Source organism: Apteryx mantelli, chromosome Z (genome assembly GCF_036417845.1).
Source record: "Apteryx mantelli isolate bAptMan1 chromosome Z, bAptMan1.hap1, whole genome shotgun sequence".
NCBI lineage: Eukaryota > Metazoa > Chordata > Aves > Apterygiformes > Apterygidae > Apteryx > Apteryx mantelli.
Window position 1 is genome coordinate 73467046 of NC_090020.1, and position 23806 is coordinate 73490851.

The window sequence follows — 23806 nt, forward strand, 5'->3', positions numbered from 1 at the left end:
TTCACTCTACCAGCTCAAACATGTTAAAAGAAAAGCTGAGGAGGTAATTTTGTCCTGGCAAATCTAATACAGGAATTTGTATTGTCTGTCCATGTCACTACACCTTTACACCAGGTGCAGTATCATCTATTCTACAGAAGCTGGCATTCAGCCGGCAGAAAGCAGAAAGCTGGCAGAAACCCTGAATCATACACTCTAGTAACTTGATGGAGATACGCTTGTTCACACCCGATTTAGGAAAAGTTTGTTCTGTCAAGTGATTTGGCAGTGAGCAGCCTGAGTACTAATGAGTATTAGTACTTAGACTAATTAGCCTTAGACTCAGGATGTGCCTCATGAGAGTGTGAAAGCAGTTTTGCCTCCTGTTGGTGAATATTAAATTAAGCTGATGGGTTTTATGGAGAGAAGCACTTCTTTTTGAAAATCTTCTACATTCCCAGTTCACCATATCTAAACTTTCAATGTTCCTGAGTGATAAACATCTGTCTCTCTGTCCTACAGTACCCCCCCTCCCCCCTGCTGACATCCCTCTCTTCTGCACGTCTCTATCACCCTTTCCTTTTAAACTGTTTGATTAACATCATGGAATTACTGCAGATCAGTTATCATCAAATGGTACTTAGTGGGTTGTTTGCTGTTCTCTCGGAGATGTAAAGGCGTGTGTATTTGAAAACACCTCTGTCTTCTCTAGCTCTATCCATTGGTCTAATGAAAGGTATTATTGCTCCTTACATAGCTTGCTCTACTTGTATCCTGAGACCATCGTAACTAGAAAAACATTACCCTCCCAGCATTAGCTCTGTACCATGCCACTGTGCTGCTCTTATGCTGCAGCTTTGTACATGCATTATAAGTTATCTGGTACTGATTATAAGTCTACAGCTCCCAACAGCTGCATGAGATCTTAAGGAAGAAAATTGAAAAGTTGTTAAAAGCTGCTCCTGATGACTCTACTAAGTGCAGGGATAGGTGCGTCATGCTACAGTTTTTTAAAGGTTTACCTAATGGAGAATATGTGCTGTGGGGCCTCTTCTGTGCAGATGTAAATCATTACATTTAGTCAGCTACTGTAGCTGTAGTTCTTGCTTTTAGCTCTAGACGCTTTTGTTTAATCTCTCATTTACTGGCAAGAAGGAGTCATCACAAAGGTGCTTTTATTAGATGTAGGTAATAATGGCTTCTGTACCTGATTGTGATAATCTGCCCAAAGTTCAGATCAAAGTTGTTAACCTGTGCAATGAAAATTGCAGCCAAAGCCTCGTATAAAGCCGTTCCATCCATATTAATGGTAGCACCGACTGGGAGAACAAATCTTGTAACTCGCTTGTCCACTCCGTTTATTTCTTCTAGACACTTAAATGTAACAGGTAGTGTGGCAGAACTGAAAAAAAAAAAAAAGGAAAATAATGCACAGTATAAATTCTACAGAAAGGGAGAAAAAAGACTGTCATGCATTATAATGACAAAAGAGACTGTCTGACAATTGTCTGTTCTAATTGTTTATGTGGGTTTTGATGACTTAATTTTTATGTGAAGTACCAGCCTATTTAAAAAAAAAATACCCAAGCTGGATTTAAACACTTGTAATGGTGGAGATTCTCCTGATGCCCTTGGAAAGTTTATCCAATGGTTAATTACTGTCACTCTCCACATAGTCCCTTGTCTGAATTTGTTTAACTTCAGTATTCAGTCCCTGGATTTTGTTATACTTTGGCATGCTAGGCAGAAGAATCTATTAAAAAATTCCTGCTCCCCATTTTTGGTGCCCAGGGATTCCGATTAAATCATTCCTCAGCAATGTTTTTCATTGTTAAACAAATTGAGCTATTCAAGCCTTCAGTGTGTTTTCTGTTCCTTCAGTAGTTCTCATGGCTACTTGCTGGATCCCCTGGACAAGGCATTCTGATGGATGATTACATTACTTTACCACCTTAATCTTGTTCCCCTGTTGGTACATCCAAATATCATGTAAGTAGTCATTTCATTGAAGGATCACCCAACTGATCACTTTTGTTTCATATTGTACTGGAATGCCCACTAAGCCAATATGACACCAAATTCCTCTTCAGAGACATTGCCTCAGAATGAAGGATAATGTGGCCATTCTGTAAGGGTGGCTTGTACTCTTTGTGCTTAAAGATATGTCTCTACATCTGATTACGCCAAAGTAAAGAGGTTTTTCAAGACCCAGCAATTTAGATTACTCTCGCTCAGTGATCTGCCTCTTCATTGCTAACTACTTCACAGACTTTCATGTCTCTGAAATCTTTATCAATGCTGAGTTTATCTTTCATTCAGATCACTGATAAACTGTTATGTAAAGAAAGACCTTGTAAGACTCTGCTAGAAAATCTGTCATATTTTGATGACAATCAACTTACAGTTAAATTTTAAACAGTTTTAAATCCACTTACAGTATGTCCTCTTGATCCGGCATCAGTGTAGGCTCCTACTCAGCATCTTGAGCAGTGCCAAGTGGAATGTCTTACAGAAGTTTGAACATATCTCATTAACGCTCTCACTGTTACCCACCAATGTTGTGATTTCATAAAAATAGGTATTAAGTTAATTTGCCACTATTTATTTTCTCTTAATTTCACTATGTTGACTGGCATTAGTTAAATTACATTCACTTTAAAATCATTATTAATCAAATACCTTTCCAGACATTCCACTAATTTGCCAGGATTGACATAAAAATGTCAAATGTGAAATTAGTAATTGTCCTCCTTTGCCCATTAGTATACTGGCATAGTTTTCTTAAAGCCCTCAAAAGCTTTTTCAGTGTTACAAAACTTAATCAGATTTCACATTAATGATCTAAATAGCTTCTCATCCAGATCTTTAAAATAAACCCAAATATCTTAGATATAGTTATGAGGAATGGTGGACTGAAAACATCTATCTTTAGAGGCCATTTTTTTAATTTATTAAAATGGAAGATGTTTCATGAATGGTCATATGATACAGGAAATTTATATTTCAATACAATACTGTTTCCTTTTATCATAGGGACGAACAGTATTTTTATTCATCTGAAGGCCCTCTGAATTCATCAACAAAGAGCAAAAGTGGCATCTCTGTTGTAGGTTATGATTTTGAGCCTAGAACTTCACCTGTAAAGAGAGGCTCTCAAACTCTCTCAGAATCCCTCCTGAATGTTCCTGTTTGCCTCGCCATTTTGCCATACACAGACGTAAAACTTTGCTTGTTAACTTCGTCCTTCGCCAACAAGCCGGGACAAACCACTTACAGATCTCAAACACCAGGGCTAATCAAAGTCACAAGGCTTCCAACCGTACAGGCTGCATCACCAAACAGACCTATTTCAACCCTGCTCAAGGGTTCTCACAGAAGATGAAAATAGACAGTCCAAGTCAATATAATGATAATAGTCTTCTATATCAGAGAGCAGCACAACTGAAATAAAGTGTCCAAATGAATATTTGTTATCTATGAATATGCAGTTAACCAATTATGTTAGGCAAAATTGTTTCTCAAACCTATAATATTAAAAATTATATAGTCTTAAAATATCATTTTGTACCTGGAAGATGTTCCCAAAGCTGTAACTAGTGCCTGTATCAGTCCTCCAATAAATACCCAAGGGTTCTTACGAGTGATCAGGAAGTAGAGAAGAGGTAGGACGATGACGGCATGAATTAGCAAACCGATGATAACTGTTACAGTATACATAGCAAGCTGACCACCAATCACACCCATATCTTCCATCTCAACAATTTTTCCAGCAATCAAGAAGAGGATTCCAAGTGGAGCATACCTGCAAATAAGAAATCAAATCAATATTGTACTGAACAAAGTAGAAATCCACTCCCCCATCCACACCTTTTTAGTTTATATGCATGCATGGATGTAGGATTTTACTGGTTGGATCACCGTAATTATTCAGAAGCAGTTAAAGATCTTAACTCTTTAACTGTTAGCAGGTCAACCTGGATAAAATCACAGCAGTGACCATTTCTGATAGACTCTGTTGGATTCAGGATCTGGTAAGAGCAAGTCAGGAGAAGAACATTTATAGCATGCCTTTCAGACATCTGGAGAGAAGAGCTCCCTTTGGAATTCAAGTGTTCAGGCTGCTTCTGGCCGTTCCCAGTGGGGCACAGGATAAATTACCACAATAGCAGGAATCTACCTGTACAACAGAGGTTGGCTGCATTGTGGGGCAGCTGCAAGGGTGGTAAAAGCTACTTTTCCCTCTCTGGTAAGCACCGCTACAAATGAAGAGCTAGCTCTATGTGTCAGACTCATTTAGATCTTTAGAAACATAATCCTGGTACAGATGGACTTTTGATACAGCCTTATTTCCACGATTGTTCTCTTATCTTTTTATACTAAGTGACCACAGAACACCATTTATCCAGTATATCTCAATTACGCTTTTAGCCATCAAATCCATGTAGAAACTTCTCAAAAGTGACAATTCTCACCCACTGTTTTATTATCTTAACTGTAGTTGTGAAGAAGGAGAAAAGACTTTTGCTTTGTGTAGACATTTCCTGGAAGAACAGAATTTTACTTATTGGAAAAATATACTTATTTCTAGTTTTGCATCAGGTACTAAACATATGTGGATGTGCTGTTGGGTAGGGTTGTTTTTTTTTTAGTTAGCTTTTTTTTTTGGTAAGACAATCTGCTGTAGTAAAGAAGGCAACAAGACATTTCAGACATTATTCTTTTCATAGTTTAACCTTCTACCTGATAAATACTGTATCTTCATCGTTGAAAAGACTTCACAGGTAATGGCTTGAGGGAAAATACTTTGGTTTTATTTATATTTGTATGCTACACAATTGCAGGAACCAGCTGTGGTGCAAAGTAATGATAACAAGGTGTAGAGATAATATTATCAGTTTTCTTTAGTGAAATCAGAGTAGATTACAAGGAAACTTTGGTGGCATATTGCTGTGATTGCTGTCTATTTATAAAGATACAGAATGGGCCTGTATAAGCTTGGCAAATTCTGCCATGGCCCCTGATTTTTAATCACTCTTGTGAAAGGGTAGGTATGTTTTGGCAAATTATTGATATACCTAATTACAATTCCTTGGTTCATTTACCAGAAAGTTAGAAGACCGTTAAGATATTATTGTCTGACTTCCTGCCAAACACAAACACTTGCTATCCAGCAGATGTCTGTGATGAAAAAATACTATTAATGACTTAACGTAGAATACATCAAAGAGGCACTTACCACATGATTAGAGCTACCAGTCGCATGATAGCCTCATTCAGGCTATCAAAGAAGTCTTTTAATGCCTGACCTTGCTCCTTCATGCTTCCAATCACCAGGCCAAAGCTTATTGAAAAAACCACCAAGCCAAGGGCATTCACTCCATTTACAGAGCCCGGAACAGGAACTATTTCCTCTTTCATTCGGGTGAGGGCTTCCATTGCTTCGGACACATTACTTATTATGGAAGCCACTGTGGATGTGTCGTTGGGTGGAATATCTACCTTAAACATCCTTTTCTCATAGTTAGTTTTGAACTAGTAAAACAAAAAGGAAAGGTAGGAATTAGCAAACAAAGGTAAAAATCATCACACATTAAATAATTAATATTGGAGCACATTTGAATTCTTGATGTAATATTTATTGGTAAAGTGAACAGTGATGAAAACCTGGCTTTCCTGAAAGCAGCATAAAACCCCCATATTAACTACAAGAGCTAAAGCTTCACCATTAGCTTCCAGAGCTCACTATCTCAAATACATAAGTCAAAATCAAATATGCATGTTTATCATACTCCTGAATTTTGTGACAAAACTATGGATTATTAGTTTGTGTTTTTGTAAATTGTTATTTTTCCCAACATTTTTCCTTTTAAAAAATAGGTCTTTTATGGATAGTTGCAATCTTTTGATGGGCTCCAGGATTTCCTTACTTTTTCATCTTTTTGAATAAAAAAAATAAGACTGAAAACAACCTAAATAGTACATACCTCTTTCTTCCTTTTTTAAACCTGAAATTAGGACTTTGCCATGGCAAAGCCATTGATTTTCTCTGCTTTTGCAGTAATAAATCACCAGTTATGATTTATTTCTTTATTAGGAAAAGGATTCTTCCTGAAGGGGTCCCATTATGGGACAGGCAAATCAAATTCAATATCTCAATATACCACTAAATCTCTACTTCAAAAACCAGGCTTCCACCACCTATTATTTTTCCAAAGAGAGATGCATATCCTGATTATTTCTCTCTGGGCTCCAAAAAGCCCCACATCCCTGTCCTGTTTAAATTCTTTTGTGCATAAAGACTACTAAATACTTCTAGAAAAATGTTTCAAATTTATCTCAGGATGCGATGCTAAATACCATATTAAAGCAATGGGATGCAAGCGTCAATTATTCAGCAACTTTGGATTTTTATTTCTTTGGGCCTGCCTAAAAAAAGCAAAGATTAAGCCCAAGAACTGTAGTATTAGTAATACTTGGAGAGTGTTGCACATGTTGAAAGTATTTGAGTGAAATGGAGCTTATGTACTTCTGACTAAGATGGAAGACCTGAATATCAGCATTTAGAAACACCGATCTGCGTTTCTGTTATTTTCCATACCTGAATAGTTTTGATGCACTCCTAACAGATATTTGCCGTATCCCCTGAAGGCTTAAAGATCTTTAGAATTTCAAGTAAGAGTCGCTTTATGGAAAATTTCTGAATAAAATATAGCAAAACAAATGTCCATGGAGGTCAGCTACTCTTGAGCTTTAAATGAAATTTGTAGAAAAGCTGTAAGACTTGGGCTGCGGTTAGACAAGAGAGCTGAGCTGTTGTAATAGTCAGCTGACGCTGAAAAGCACAGGTCCACTCCCTCACCCGCTCCCATCCATTCTGAGATACTTTCTTCTCTGAGCCAGTTCTAGTTTGATCTCTCCATGAGCCAGTATTACTCCTTAAATTGACAGAAAACTAATCCAGCAAAAAAGTGGCCATGTTTTGGAAAGGATAAGGAGGTGAATCAGCTCACTGAGGAATCAGTTGAACGCCAGAGATGGCAAAACACTGAGAGTGGGACTACACAGCCAGGGAAGGAGGGGATGGGATTGCCTGCTCAAGTGACAGAGAGCTAGTAGAGTGGAAATGGAAATTATCTAGAAGTTAACACCAAAGGAATTTTATTTCAGTCCTGACAATACCATTTAAATACTGCCTAAGACTGTACATCAAACACTTCTAATTCTTTTTTTATGTATATGGGTATGATAATTATATTATTTTTTTTTAATTTCTGTTTTTAAGTAGAAAAGAAACCCAGATGAAATTACTTAAGGCAAAAGTCTGACAGGGGTAAGTATGCTGGATTTGTGGGCATGCAGATTAGACCAACACTGAAATGCAAACTGCTTAATGAGCACTGGAATTAAAGCCTGATTTCCTACAGGATTTCGTATGGATTTATTTCCTACTTTCCCTAGACACATCATAACTATCTTCTTCCCAGTTCTCCTTCATTACCCTCAGATTCTTCTCTCATTCTTACCTATTCGACTAGGTCAAAAGCAACATGTGGTATGGCTGTTCAACAGTGTTAGATGTAGACTGATTATCTGACGGGCTGTTGCCTGTCAGAACAGGTTAGGAGATGTCATAGCTGTTTTTTCCTCAGTGGCAACACAGTCTGGGTTTTTCTGAGACTTCTCCCCGTGTCAGATTAGGTTGGAATTGGCCACTGGGCCTAAAAATTATGAGGGGGGACAGGGAAAGATCTGGGCAGCTAGAGAGGAAAAAGCACATCACATAAAGTGTCTTTCCTTTGAAAATCCAGTTGGAACTCTTCTTAGGAGGTAATAAATGTATTCCTTCTTTTTTGCATTGATTCTGGAATTGCGTTCCAGTGGGAGGATGCCTTTGGTCCTTTATTAGTTAGTAGTCTCTTCAGAGCTATAGCGGGGATTTTAAGACCTCAGTTAGCAATGCAAAGCCTTTTTCAATTTCAGCTATGAGAGCTGTACACAGACACGTAGACCCTTTCTGTTGACTTGCTCTGTTGGTAAGACGTAGGTATTCACAAATGTTAGCTTTAGCCTAGGGAGAAGACCTTCCTAGAACCCTTCGCAGGACAATGCAGAAAGACAGTTTGTTTAGAGTGAGATTCAAAATGGGGATCTTGAGCAACAGGAATCAGCAACTTTATTTGCTCCGAGAGAGTCAATTGAACTAGTCTTTCTCTCATTATTGATAAATGAGGTTAAGGTTAACTTTGTGGATGTATCTGTCTTTTTATACCCAAAGCCATCTATCAGAAGTGTTCATGAGAAAGTTCTTGGTGAAGCAAAAGAAATTAAGGAAAATCAAATAAAGGAACTGAAAAGCAGATTTCTGCCTAGGAAAAAGTGTAGGTTGAGTTTTTGTTAGTTTTTGTTAGTGTCTTCTCAGATGACACTAAAGGCAAAATACAAGATTGCTTGATCCCCACAAAGGGAATTTTCTATGAAAAAAGCCAACTGTGAAAAAGGGTGAAAAGGCCAACAGATGAAAGAGCACCTTCAAGCAGGGAGAAAATGTCAAAAGTTTTGAAATAGATGAGGGAATAGCAGAGTTGATCATTACTTCCTCTGCAGAAATATTGCTGATACAGATCATTTTGTGAGCTGATCCCCACTTTCAGGCAGATCTGTACTGGATCTTGGTGGGAATCAGAGTTATCAGCTGTCTCCAGAGATCTGAGTAAAAACACGTAACTGTCCTAAAGTTCATTTAGCTCAAACTGATATTTTAATATCATACTATGATTCTGCAAGTCCTCATTCTTTTGTGTCATTCAATATTGGAAGAAATCAGACAAAGAAAAACTGCTCATGTAAAAACACATTGCAGGCCTAGAGATCTCAAAAGAGCCGGATATGTTTTACTGGAAGTCTCCACACCTACACTGATGATCCATGAAGGGCTAGTACAACATCACAAAAGTCCTGTCATTTCTGAGGATAAGTTTGGGCCATTTTGTCTCAAGGCAGAGATATTTTGCCTGGTAAGGTTTTAGATAAAAAATATTCATACATTTTCTTTATTTATAGAAAGCAAATTAGGAGCAAGGTAGATATTATTTGGTACATATTAATCCTAACAGCTTTCTATCAAGAACTTTATCTAAACTTTATATAAAAATATGGCATTTCTGGACTTCGTTGCAAGACATGGGGTTAACGAACACCTTTAAAAAAGTTTAATTAAGTTATCTCATTATGAAACAGACAATATATTTACTTTCTTGCATAATATAATGAATTACCTGTTTAAGCTTTTGTTATTCTTTTGTTTTCATTAACGGTACAAAATACCCACAGCTCTTGAATATATTGCATAATTTTTTAAGAAGCAACTTTACACCATTGCAGTAGCACATTCCAGTGGTTAACTTGCAATCACATGTGTAGTTGCTCTGAAAACTCCTGATTTACTGCCAGGACTTTGAGATAGTAAAATTAGTTCTATCTGTGCTGAGTCAATGTGGTGGTGCAGTTTTTAGTGATAATGACTTTAAAAGCAACAAGCTTGCTAGCCCATTCCTCTGAACCTTAAATGCAAGCCTAAAAAAATGAAAAGAAATGAAGAAAATAAGACAATGATATCCCATCTTCCTGATTTAGTTTTTCTTTCATTTCCATATGGACCTGTGTGAACGCATGCAAAGTATCTACAGAAGAATGGATGAAACAGGTTTAAAGTATATCTCAACCAGCCAAGACTATCACTAGGAATAGACAGTATGTATTAGTTAGTAATCACATGTATGGATATGTGATTAACACTTCCAAGCCACTTGATAAAGATGAGCTAAGGGAAGAATATTAATTAAAAACATATCAGAAGAAACGCAGTTATCAGATGCACCTTTCTAGTTCAGCTGGCATCAGATTCTGCATATTTACAACACAGTGTCCACCCGCCCACCAAAACTGTTAGACTGATTCTCCTTCTCCAGATGTCCCAAGTTCACTTGTGTTTCTTTTGTCTTTTGATACATCCTCAAGCACAGCATGAAGAATGAGCAGATAAAAAGCAGTATCTGCCTACGAAGCAGGCTGCTTATAACTGCTTAGCCCCAGCATAGATAGGATCTTCAAATCTAGCAAAGAAAGAGAAATGAAGAGATAAAGGACAGAAGTGAAAGATATCAAAGATTTCTTAAGATATCCCGAAATTGGATAGCTTTAGATAAGCATCGAAGGTTTGTCTGCACTCAATCTTTTCAGATTCTCCTGTAACTGATAAAAATCCCCCCAAACCCAAAGGATCAGCACATAGCGAAGGCAGCAACATGTGTCACATGGAAATAGCCAGCACCAGAAAGTTTACTGTCTGGTTTAAAAATTGGCTATTTCCAGTGATCCCCATCTGCCATTGATATAATTGGCGGAAGTACTGATAGCGGCAGAGTGCCAGCAGGACTTTGGGCTTTGACAGGGAGAGGGGGGTAGCTAGCAAAGACTGGAGTGAAGCTAAAGCCCAGCACTTACCAGGTTATTACTCTTAACTTCACTTGCTAGGCAAGGGTGGATACCTGTCCCTACAGGCCTTCCTGCTACAAGGTGCTGAATGGTACCGGTTAGGCCTGAAATGGTTCTGCTGTTTCTCAGGTGGAGGTTTAAATGTAAGGATTTCCATAGCTCTTCAGTGGGCTCTCTGTTGCTCCTGCAGGGACTCTTCCTGGCTTCTGGGATCTACAGTGGAGGGGCCGTTCTGGAGGGGAAGGGGCACTTGGATCCATCATTCCTCCTGTTTCCTGGGAAGAAGATGGGCAAAGAAGGAGGCGGCAACAGTCCTGTCTACCGCAGGGGCTTGCTGAGAAAGAAGAGCAGGAAAGGGAATCCAAAGGAGCAGCAGACTGAATGCGAAGATCTTTCCTGAATGAACCCTAGGGTCCTAGTCCTCCTCCAGGCTCTTCTCCCATCAGCAATCCTATCAACTCTTTCCCAGCTCCATCTAGCAGCCTGTTGTCCTTCAGCTTCCCACCTTGGTTATCACGCTGCACACAGCCCTTCCCTTTCATTTTGCACGAGAGCAATTTCACACCCAGAAAACTTCTTTACCTCACTAAAATGAATTCTGCTAAGGAAAGTGCAATTTTCCATGTCTTAGCATTGCAACATTTCAGTAATAGTTGATCTTTTGAGCGTGAGGTATAAGGTAAAAACTTTGCAAATGGTAGCTGGTTCTGTGTGTTGGTGGAGCTGCTTTGGGAGGTGCCTGCAACTGATGGGGACAGTAACAGGTTCAAACCTTGCTGTGAGTCCTCACACAGTCAGTAGGGTACCTGTATGCTAGCGACAATGAGAACGAAGGAGAAAAAGCTTCCAGTGGGTTCCAGTACAGTCAGGAAACAAACTTGCCTACGGGTACTGTAAGACAGATTGTAAGCAGCTAATATACCAAAAGATGTGATTTGAACGTGGAGCATATATGTGAGTGGGGTTTCCATATGGGCACAGCTGTGTATCAGTATAAACCCTGCGAGTGTGGAGTATTACGAGCAGTCTGTGTTTGGGCCGGCAAACACAGTGTTACAGAGCCTGATTAGTGCCAGATGGATAATCGTTCTTTATAAATCTTCTGAGAAACATATGAAAAATATGATGTAAATTTTTGAAAAGAAGGTTATAGGGTCAGATGTACAGTGTCATCTGGGCACCTATGAATCTTATACATTCTTGTTTCTCCTGTAAAGTGTTTTTTTATGCCTAAAGATCTTGATTTTGATACTTGATTCAAAAACTAATAGCATCAGTATGACAGATTTAAAAACCTGGTGCCTCAGTAAGCATATCTGCTGATGAAAGTCAGAAACAACTGTCATGAAACATTTCCTGCTTATTGAACTGTTTCTGGGAAATCCCTTTAAACTGTAAAGCACATTAGAAATACAATATATATAATGTAAACAGAATCTACAGGACATTTTTAATTAAGAACATAGGATTTAGGACTGCTAGTCACTGAGTTGAGTTTTCTGTTGTTGTAGAATACCTAACTGAATGAATTTTTCAAGCTGTATCTTAAAACTGATGAGCTGGTTTGTCCCCAAAACTCCTATTTAAAGTTTTTTTCCAGGACTTCACCTTTTAGGTAAGGAAGGTTAACCTTACACTAATTTCCACTTCAAATTTAGTCATGGTAAATTGATTTCCATTTCTTCCTGTATAAACATTTTATCTTAAGCAGCTCTGTTCCCACTCTGGTGTTTTGTACCTGAGCAGCTTCTAAAGCAAGCTTCTTTTTGCTTGATACGCTGTGTTCATGTGAGAATCCCAGCAACTGCTCCCTCCACTGTGCCCACTTTGCATGCATCTTCCTTGAATGGAGGGACTAGAACGTACTGGGTGTTCCAGACAAAATTTCACTTGTGCCTTTTCTGGTAGTAGCAATACTTTATTTCTTCTACTGGAGTTATCTCGCCTAATATATCCTGGAGGTAGGCTAGGGCTTTTTTCTTTCTTTTTTTCTTTTTTCCTGACGATGAGTTCCCATCTCAAAACACAAATTCCTGTTAGTTCCCAAGAGTATATCTGGAATGTGACACAGAGCTGTAAGGAGATACCAAGCATGCCAGTCTCTGCAAGGGCCAATTCACTTTGCTGTTGTGATTTATATTATACTGTGCCAGGGGCATGCCAGTATCTTTGGCTGATATCAAGTGCTTCAACTGTTGTGTCATCAATAAATTTCATTTGTGCATTTTGTGGCAATACGTCATTCATAAAAATATCAATTGAACTAGGCCCACGACCTGTCCTACAGCAACTTCTGTTATCTCCAGATGGGCCTCCTTTCCATGAATTTTACAGTTCTTACAATAATCTTATCCCCTCCTCAGCTATTTCCCTTCCTCCATGGTTTTAAATACACTGGTTTTCAGAAGTCTAAATAGATTAGAGCTATTGCACTTCTGTGGCACACACAAAAAAAAGGGTGAAGGGAGAAAATCAGCAAGCTTTTGAAAGAAAGGCAAGAGGTTAATCTGGTACAATCCATATTTCAGAAGCCTGTGTTAACCTTTATCCTGCTTTTCATATATCTTTCATTTATTACTAAGTTTTTACTCTTTCCTTCAGGGTTTTTCCATCCTCCAGCACAACTGAGATTAGGCTTATTAGTTACTAACCACCTAAATCAATTCCCCAATCTTTCTGAAACTGCAATTTGAAAGGCCATATGATTGCTTTCACCAGTTGTAGACAATAATTCCCCAACCTGACAGATTTACTAAAATGCTTACTACCAGACCTGTAATGGTATGCCCTAATTTTTTCATTATTTTGAGAAAAAGATGATGTTGTTCTGAGACTTGATTACCTTAAATTCTTTGAATTTTGTTATCTAGTTCAGATACAGACTTTTGTATTTCCATACTGCCATTCCCCATCACTGCCCTGAGTTCATCATCATCCTTACTGAAAGCAGAGGCATGGTATTTGTTGTTTTTAGGGCTGAGTGTAGTTTATCTTTAATCTTGAACAAATCTTTAATGTAGAAGGTCACTGCTTTCTATTGTTCTCTGTTTATATGACTAAGGAAACTTTTAGTGTATTTTTAAAATTATTCTGCAAGATGTAACACAGCCTGACTTTTGAAATTTTTTACTGTATCCTCTTTCTTCTTGACCTCCACATTCCAGCTTTTTTGTTGCACAGCAATAACTGGTAAACAATATCCGTTCAAGACTGTCTGTGGGGTCAGTACAAAGCTGTCAGATTATGGCAATACACATGATGGGTTTCATTGAATCTGTATTGCTCTTTTTTAAAAAAAGAAATTTAACTAGTTACTTTTATTTTCTCCTTACAACAGGTACCTTTTGAAAAGGAAACTCTGTATCAACTGTAGTGAAGCTTGCTACAGACTCATGAATTTGTCCTTTTCAGAAAATGAATATTTTGATTTCCTGAGCCAGGTGGGTTTTCTTCACTTCTCATAGCAAGTACTGAGAAGGAATGAATGAAAACAAGGCACAGATTAGATTGGAGGGTTTTTGGTGACAGCTGGCAGGGTACATAAGGTTTGTTACTGCTATAAGTACAAGTGAAAGCATATGATAATCCTAAAGAAAACACTATTACATTTCACTTTCTTATTTTATTATACAAAGCTATGGTAATAGAGTTTCATTTGGAAATAGCAAAACATTTTTACCTGTTTAAAGCAAGCTTCCACCAAGTTTGGAGGGAACATATTTCTGTGAAAAGGAAAGAAAAGAACATGAGAATAATAAGATTCTAGTAATACCTTAAGTAGCCGCACGGCTATAGAAAGGAATAGATCAGCTAATTACCAAAGGAGTCCTAAGATGAACAGGTATGTATTTATGCATACAGTGAGCAGAGCTTCGCATATACCATTGGTCTGGTTGGCTTTATCAGGACAAGAAACAGCAGGGTTGGATAGATAATGTCGATTGTGATCTCTGTACCCAGTGGTGCACAGCGAGTCACCTTATGAAGCAGAGTATTAGCTAAATTGCCAAACAAAGCTCTGTGGCTCTGTGCCGACTTTTAATTTTGTATTTATTAATGCTGTCTGAATACAGATTAATAAAAAAGTCATTAATATTTAGTGCACTTCCACTTCTCAAATAATTTTTACAGTCACGTAGCTTAGGGTGTCTTGACTTCTATTACTCAATCTACTGTCTTGTTGTGATTAATATTAATATTAATAAATATTCCCAAAGTTTGAATATTCTTTAGTAAGTTACATACACACATATAAATTTATATGTGTGCATGTGTGTACTTTTTACATAGGGAGGTTTTGTTTGTCTGTTTATTTTCCATAATGGTGACATTTCTGATGGGATTAGAGGCAGCCTAACTGAATAAATCTTGAGGAACCCGAGGGTAAACCTCTTCATGGGTCTTTCTGAAGTCCCCCTTCCTGGGAGCATGACTCTTGGAGGCCTTTCTCCGTGTCTCTGACTTCTCCAAGGGGGTTAGTATAACACAAATTTTTGGCCTTTACCTGTGGAAAAGCTTCTGAGCTCAATACTTCAGCCTCCCTACTCCCTGGAATACATCTAGGACATGTTAGCTGCACAAAAGAGGCACTGCAGAGCCTCTCTGAGCAAGGAGAAAAACAGCTGTCACATCTGTGCTCCTTTGTTCCAAGTATTTTACTTGCCTCTTGCTGGAATTCCCTTCCCATACCTACAAATTTACAAAGTTAAGAAGATGGACCTAGTTTGGGAGCTACAATTCAAAACCAAGATGAGTAACTAAATCAGGGTTTCAAGTGGAGTGAGAAACCTGTCAAAAGTTGGAAGTAAAGGAAAGCAGAGGAATTTGGTAATAAGGACTGTGCTGTGGAAGGAGGGAAAAAGACCCATGCAGACAGCAGGACAGAAATCTTTTGTGTGTGTGTAATATTGCTTCGATTTTTAAAAGCAGTTTCTTCCCTTGCAACTTAGCCTGATTTGAAAACAAATCCATGTATTGTTCTTTAATTTGTAGTGTTGTTGGTGTTAGAGACATTGGTGTCACCTAGTTGAAAGACATCTGGGTAGTTTATCCAGTCCCTGTCTAAAATTCTCTACTGTCATGGTGTGACTCTAAGTAGTACTGTTGTTGTTACTGGGAGAGAAAATGTGCAATATCATAGCCATACCTGATTAAATCAAGAAAGGCATCTGCTGCTGTCACTTGCACAATTTTGCCTTCTCTGTGCATGTTTTCTTTTGTGCCTTTCCCAGGGTGGATGATGACCACAATGATTATACCAATCAGTACAGCAATGATCGTAGTACTCATGTAGTAGACTACTGCTCGGACTCCCATCTTCCCTGATGCTTTACTATCCAGGGCAGCAATTCCTAGTAAATTTAAGCACAAGGACATATACCTCATACAGTTGAGAGCAAAGACTGTAAACTCAGCATCATGAAAATGGTTTTGTGGGAAGAGTTTTGACAACCAGGACATCTAAAGCTCTCCAGCATATGCTGGCCCTCTGTTGCAGCCCATACTGCCAGTGTCTTCCCATCCCACCCCTGTTGCTTGTTATTGCAGAACTATTACAAGAGTTACAGCTTTCTGTGCTATGTTAACACATGTTAATAAGGCAAAGATTATTGGTCTGATTCAGCGTAGCTTTTCCTATATTCCACTGAGGCAATACACAGAGTTTTTAATTAGCATAGTTACCATAGTCTGAAAAATGCACCTTAGAAATCTGCACCTAATTTGTAATGGTAAGAAAGGAAACAGCACTCTCAAGTGATGTTGATAATGCTTGCTACAATTAAGACGTATGAAGAGTTCTCGTCAATTCTTAATGGAATGACCTGAGTTTACCTTTGTCCCAAGCCATGGGAGTTAAAATAGATTAAACGCTGTTAGCTGGTTTCAGAAAATGCTCGCTATTGTATGAATAAGCATTTAGAGTCTTTTAGAGTCTTTTATAAGCTTTGCAAAACTTGTGACATTAATCCTAATTCTTGGCTGGTCTTAATGCGTCTGAATACTAGGGCGCTCAGTGTGGCATCTGCTAAAGTATTTGTTCATCACATTGCACCAACAGGGCTGGACCATGGTTTTTAAGTGAATGTGCAGCTCTGCCCCAGGGGAACTCCGACTCTCTGAGCAAGAGTGTCTCATGAGTGCTGTCCGAAATAGAAACGCTCCCTCTCTTTCCAAACAGGTGCAGTTAATGTGCCTCTCCTTACAATTTCAAGTCATCAAGTAACTTCCCATACTTCATTCGGAGGCCTGCACCAGCTGTCTCGAATGCCACTAATGTTTCTTGTTGGAGTCTTGCCTTCAAAGTGCCGAACGATGAAAGAGGTCAGGAAATGGAGCCCTTTATTATCTCCTCCTATGGACCCCTATATGGCACCGTCTGATCCAAACCTTGACTGACTGTCCACATGTTTATCCAGGTTCTATCTTTGTATGTATAGAATATAATGAAAGTTGCCCACTTTTTGCTCTGGATTGCCCATTTTGCAGGAAAAAGCATGCAAAATAGGGCAAAAGAAGTGCCCGAATGTAAATAGTATGGAAATATAAAACTAGAATCATGACTGGGCAAAACTAAATATTTTCTCAAAATGCCTATCATTACAGATATAGCACACTTCTATCTTACAAAGGAGGAAATACGTACTACTGGAGTTACAGTGAAACCGCTCTAGCTAATCACTGATTGTACTGAGATCAAGGCTGTATTCCAGGCTCCGATCGAATCTTCAAAGTATAAAACTAATCACATGCTTCACACTTACCCTTTCATTTCAGCTGGGGCATGCCTGGCCTTTCAGCAGAAGCCATTAGTGCCAGTAAGATCTGTACCCACAAAATTCACGTCAATAGACTTGCTCCCTGAGCTGCTTGATTTATATGGGCCATTGTAGTAGAAAAACAAAGCGTTACAGGCACAATATGAAACTGAAAATGGAAACCCAACATTTGAAGCGTCTGATCCTTAACTTCTCTGCTCCGCTCTTGCATCAGTAAAACTAGATGATAATACTTGGTTGTGGTAAGTGCACATTTATATGTTTTGAAATTCTGTGAGGAAGATGGTAAATGCTAGCAAGTAATAAATAGCTTTCCTATTTTTATAAACAGAAAGTAAATCCTAAAGCCACCCTGTCACTGGATGGAGAATTTCTTGCTTTTTTAGATTCCTTAAAATAATGCAAATGTTACTATAATTAATTAATGCTTAAAAATAAAGTTAATAATTATTGGAGGTTTTGCAGATCTGATAATGAGTTCTACAATGCTTATATCAGAAAGCTTTTGTTACGAATTTTATTTTTAAAGTATCAGTATGTAACTTAAAAAGTAGTCAATTTAGGATGTGAAAAAAATGCATGCAAACTGCATGTGTCAAATTAGTCTTTATATATTTTTAATTTAAATTGATTTATGTTCTTACTTGCCATTTCTAAAGTAGCAGAAATGGGCAGTGTATTTTTTATTTTAGCTAAGTGTAGTTTTAAACTTGGTTGCATCCTGAATGTGAAGAGCTAAACTGAACCTATGTAGTTTGGTGCGAAGACTGGGAAATGCACAGCTGTTAAATCAAGCCGTTCCTCATCCCTGCCCCTGCCGGGGAACAGGCTCCGGGCCAGACACTGAGCGCCGTCAGCAGGAGGGTTTCACAGGCTTAGGTGCTTACCAATTTCTTTCGTTGCGCTCTACACTTGAGACTGGCCTGTGTCCCCTACACGCCAAAAATCACTAGGAGTCAGCGTAGGGCACATCTTACACCAAGGCTTGCTGTGCTGAAGGATTAGAGCTTGTGATCCTGCTTCCTCCCTGGACTGGTCCTGGGCCAGAGCGACGCGCCGTGTGCAGCGGTACGTCAGGGGCACGAGTCTTGCTCCTGTCTTTGTGAGCTGCTTTCCAGCGTGGCTTCCCGCCACGCGTGACTGCACCGCCCCTTGCTTTAGCTGCTCGCTCGCGCTTCCGCTCCTGCTTGCCGTGCCGTGGCTTTTGAGCTTGAAAGTGGGGGGCAGCAGCTCCTCTCCTCATGAGCGCTAACCGCCGGTGGCGCGTACAGCAGCAAGCAGTCAAAGCGGAGGGCTGGCAGGCGTAGGCACGAGCAAGAGCTGTGCGGAGAAGCAGGTTCTCGGCTCGGAGAGCGGCTGCGGGGGAGCTGCGGGGCAGCCCCCCTCCCGCTGGCGCTAGCGGGAACCCGGGCCGCTCTCCAGGGCCACACGCGCTACCTGCCAGGCTCCAAGCCGCGAAAGCTTCCAGCGTACCAACAACGGGGATTATCTAAAAAAATATTTCAAATCTGTTTTTAGAACATGAGAAAACGAAGCGTTTCGTTCTCTTTGCGTTTTCAGAGGTTGGCAAGATTTCTCGGAGGCGAGTGGGTCTCTGGAAGGGCCCTTAATGGCAAAGCAGTAAAGCGAGCGCCGAAGCTTTCGTGCGTCGCAGACCATCGTAGCCTCGCTCCGTCCTTTCACAGAGCCGCCCGTGTCCGGCAGGAGATGCGTGCGCCCCTTGCCTCCCGCTCGCCGCTCGCTCCTCCGCAGGGCTGCTGGCTCCGGCCTCTCGGCCGCCTCCCTGCCCTCCGCCGAGGGGCCTGGGAAACTCTGCCGTGCCACCGGCCCCCTCGCCCGGGGATGCCCGACGTCGCCCAGGCGACCCCGAGCGGCGAGCCCGTCATCTCGCCCAGCTCGTGCGCGCGCAGCCAGCGTGAACGGGGAGGACTGTCGGTACGGATGGGCAGCGAAGGAAGGGAAGAAAGGAAGGGGCAGGCCCGAGGCCGGCAGACTGCAAACAAACCGCAGCCCGCGCTCCCGTCCTCCCCCTTCGCCCCCTCCTTCCCTCGCTTCGGAAGTAAGCGGGGAACCAGTCACGCTGCGGGGGAAATCAAGACATAACAAGGAGCTCTGCAGAGTGCCAGGACAGAAAGCAAAGCGCTACGTTGGTCTTTTAACAAAGGGGAGCAATGAGAATATTTTTAAGAGGTAGGAAAGGCAGCAAGCAAATAAGGAGGGTAATGGCGAGAGAAGGAAAAAGAGCGAGAAAGGATGCAGGAAAAGGAGAAGAAATTGTTGTTAGGGAAGTTTATTAAAACCTCTGAATTGTTAATCATTGCTTTATTCTTTATCATTCTGCAAATTAGCATGAACTAATCAAGCAGTAATTTTCTTGAATAGCTACTATATTATTACTCTTTTTGTGTCAATTATATTGTTATTTTAGTGCACTTATGATTCTAGCTTCTACTGAATTCTGGAATTTATAAATTTAGAGGTACTTCTATTTCTATACTTCTGCTTATTAATTTCCTCAACATAACAGGCAGGCTGTACATAGTTTACTTTGCAATTTTGGATTATACTAAGGCATGGAGCTAAACACAGAGTGATGATATTGTGCTCTTCAGTAAGTTCAAAGATAAAATATCTTGAGCATATTCTCTTTAAATAATATATAAACCAATAGCTCTGGAGCTGCTTGTTCAAAAAAAAAAAAAAATCCAAGTAGTTATCTTAAAAGCCAAAAAGCAGAGCCTATGCTAAAATGTCCTACAACTTCAGAACTTTAATTAGTGCAACTGGATCAACTGATTTCTTGCAGAGAAGCCCAGTGTCCCAAAGCCATAAACTGTAAGCTATTTAAATATGACATTTGAGTTTAAGCACATTCCTATCTTTGCTATAGCAGTACCTAAGAGTTGCTACCTGCTTTTTTTTAAAAGCTTTTTTAGAAAAAAAGGAATATACATATTTACATAATAGAAGGAATATGCACATTTATAACAGTGATAACTGGTCAGCAGCTGTTATGACCGAGGCCCTATTTCTGCATCTAAATCCCTAGTCAGCAAAGCATTCTTGGAATTACATTTAATCTTTAATGGTAATTGTTAACTAATGTGGTTTGCTGAATCAGGGCCTATAATTACCAGTTTTTAAATGGGATGGCTTTCTTTAGACTCATCAGCCTTAAATAGTTCCAGTAATAAGTGGTATGCACTTGCCGCAGTGGGCAAGTAGCAAGATTCTTCTTTTTTTGCTTTTTCTGAAACAAAAAAAGCCACTACTGTCAGAGTAATAGTTGGCCCATTTAGGACCGATCCTAATGACTTCAGCGATTTTCCATTTGTCAGAGCAAGCAAGACTGTCCCGGGTGGGGAGGGGAGTGTGCGTGTGTGTGTATACATATAGGCATATGTGTAGTTTCAATTTGAAAAATTATAATGCTCAACTACTACCTTTTATGTATAAAATTCTGAAAGTTTCTGAAAGCTTTTGCTGCCCTTTAACAAATTTTTGAAAAAATAAGAAATGTGTCTGCTTTCCTACACTAAAATTCTTGTATTTTATATAAGGGAATCTAACATTCTGTCCAAAATGTTTTAAACTTTTGTTACTTTAAAAGTATTTTTGATGCATAATGATGCATTTGTAAATTTATAAAATGATGAACTAATACTGAATGAGTGTGTAGGACAAACTATGCATTCTGGTCCTCATAAATATTCACTACTGGAAATAAAAAAGGGAGGTTTTCTATGACTATTACAAATTTATACTAATTCAGCATTTTAGAACTGAACTGTTAATACTTCCTTGCTAATACAGATTTTTGTATACATTTCCTTTAGATATTTCAGACTCAATCTTTTAAAACAAAACATTGCAAACAGAACATCTTTTTATTGCTAATTATTTTCCCGTTTATCTTTTGCAGTCTCTTCATTAGGAAGCTGCAGTTGCTTGTTAGAGACTCCTCTGGTGGAACAGCAATAATGGCAACTGTTGATTCTGGAGTGTTGCCCTAATTTTGTTTCTTTTAGGTTGTCTTTCACTCTCCTAATGAAGCGGTCTTAAATGGGCTACTCCCGACCCCCTGCATCCACCGAGCGCTGTGTGATGAGTAAACTCACAGTGTGAGACCATGAGAACAATCCTTTTTGTGTATGTTGATGAGGATATGTGGAAATGAATAACACTGTGCAAGGTCAGAATAAAATGTCCTGACAGAAAAATTCTAAGGAAAAGCCATTAGTTAGGTAAAAATAGTGGAAATATTGCCTGAGTTTAATCAACATTACAAAGCTCTAAATCTTCATCCTGACAGCTGCTGAGCATGTCCTGAGCGGTGCTGAGCATTCCCAATGAAGAAAAATTAAATGAAAGTTAAAGCTTGGACCTCTGAGTCTTTTACAAGCCCCAGATTAATCCAAACTCTAGATTATTATTTTAATAGCAATGGTAGTAATAATAAAAATAGAACGATAAAATTGCAAAGAAAAAAGATGTTTCCCAGTTCCATTAAAATCGTCGGACAAATACCTCACAGAAAAATGAGTAATTATATGTGATCCAAAGTTACATGACCATGATTAAGCCAAGCTGACTAAGGAAACTCATGGCTGGGATATAGTAGTGCAATTGAATGAGCCAATTTAATGGCTAAGAGTGGCTGCCCAAAGGAGCAGAGTGGCCCCACAGCTTTGCATTCCTGCCCCATCCCCTGCTACTAGAAAACTACTAACTTTGATGTTTGTGAGGTTGGTTTTTCTGTCAGTTTGTCGTTCTGTATCATCTCAGAAGGGAGTCCTAGGAACCCCAGAGCTTGTCCCAGGGGAGCGGATGGGGAGCATGCCTGGGAGCAGAATATGGACCTAGCCTTTTTGGCAGCAGTTTGCCATTACTCCAGCTTGGCTGTCTTGTCAGACGACATCCTTTGCTATTTGGTGGCAGCGCTGCTAAAGGAAGTTAAACATTCCTCACTTTCCCCTGATTATCTTTAAGCGAGCTCTGTTCTCCACTCCAGCACATGGCTGAACAAGAAACGTATGGTAGTGCAACAGCGAGGAGGGAACGAAGACATGTGGAAGAGCAGCTGGGGTCAGGAGAGCTCCAGAGGGGCATGACTACTCCAACCAGGACTGCCCTTCAAAACAAACAAAAAAAAGGCATAAAAATATAGCCTCATGAAGATGTACAGATGTTCCTGTTACGTTTAAGAAAAAATCTCACTGCGTGATTGAATCGGAGAAATCACAGACCTTAAGAGAAAGATGGGGCTTGACAGCGTGTGGAAGAGTCCAGATAAGCACATGAATAAAGTGGAGCGCTTTTCGTGGTGGATACTCCACCACCTCAGCAAGAAGAAAGGTTGTAGTAGTTGCATGCATATGATGGAGAAAACCCTTTTCTAGAGGATGCTAATCTAACCTTGCCATACATATTTATTTCTGGTATTCGCAGAACACTTGGTTTGAAATATTTTTGTGAAATGATTGTACAATACTAGCAGAACATTACTGACTGGTGTGAGTGTCAGCTGTTCAAACAACTGAATGGGCCAAACAGTCTCTGGTGGCTTTACAGTGATTTTTACCTTCCAGTTTACCATGAATACTGAAAGACCATTTTGTTGTCATTCAACACAGAAAGGTAACATCACCGATACTACTCTTTCAGTGGAATAACTTCACTTTATGAAACTCTGTTTGGTTTCAGTGCACCAAGATTAGTGGTCATCTGATAAAAAAATTACAATGACAGTAATCTGCGGTGGGAAGTATTTCCTGGGTCCTCAAGTACAGTACTCCAGTACAGCAGGGAATGTATTATACAATCGTGGTTACAAATTTATTGAGCTTCCCTTTCAAATCTGTTGCTATTTTGACTCTCACTATTTTAGTGGTAGGGTATTCCACAGCCTTGCTCACTTGTTGTTTTGCTTGCTTCCATGGTGCTTTTTTAAACATGCTCAGATAACTTCCTTTTCTTCCTTTAAAATTCTTCTCTGGACATATATCAGGACAGCATCAGACAGTGAAGGCAGGGAAGAATTCAGTAAAACTCCCCAGTCTGTGATTGTTGTTGCTAAATAATTTATAAACACCAAAGTATTACAGCTCACAGTAAAATGAAATACGTATATACAGTACACATATACTGCATTTATTGAATGTCAGTGATATTTCTGTCACTGTAGGAAACTGCAGGAATATACTGTGCTGTTTGGAAGACTACAGTTGATTGACTTTTAAGGGTTGCAAGATAACAGAATACATTTGGCTGGCCAGTACTAAAGCATATTTCCTGAACCTCACATCTGCCTGAGCAGGACCCTGCTGTGGGGCTGTTTAGATACCCATTTAACTCTTCGCATTATTCCATCTTTTGCTCACAGTATTGGAATGTGCCAAACAATATGCTTTTTGAAGGGAAACTAGGGAGTAATTTATCTTCTTTATGTGTGCTAAGCAGAGCAGGAGGGAGAGGCAAGTAGGGATTCACAGCAAGCCATGGAGCAGTGATTAGTAACAGCTGACAGTCTCAGACCAAGACTCTCTTTCTTTGGTTAC

General features: G+C 39.5%; 1 protein-coding gene across 2 annotated transcripts in view; it reads right to left on the reverse strand.

The window, feature by feature from the left end:
- Positions 1-23806, reverse strand: part of SLC1A3 (solute carrier family 1 member 3) — a 65638-nt gene that overhangs the window by 4354 nt on the left and 37478 nt on the right. For both annotated transcript variants that reach the window (XM_067316546.1, XM_013961031.2), the window contains 5 exons: positions 15620-15824; positions 14153-14195; positions 5216-5511; positions 3548-3781; positions 1187-1381 (listed from right to left, as the gene is read on the reverse strand). In XM_067316546.1, coding sequence (XP_067172647.1) covers positions 1187-1381; positions 3548-3781; positions 5216-5511; positions 14153-14195; positions 15620-15824 — 973 coding nt within the window. The remainder of the gene's footprint in view (positions 1-1186; positions 1382-3547; positions 3782-5215; positions 5512-14152; positions 14196-15619; positions 15825-23806) is intronic.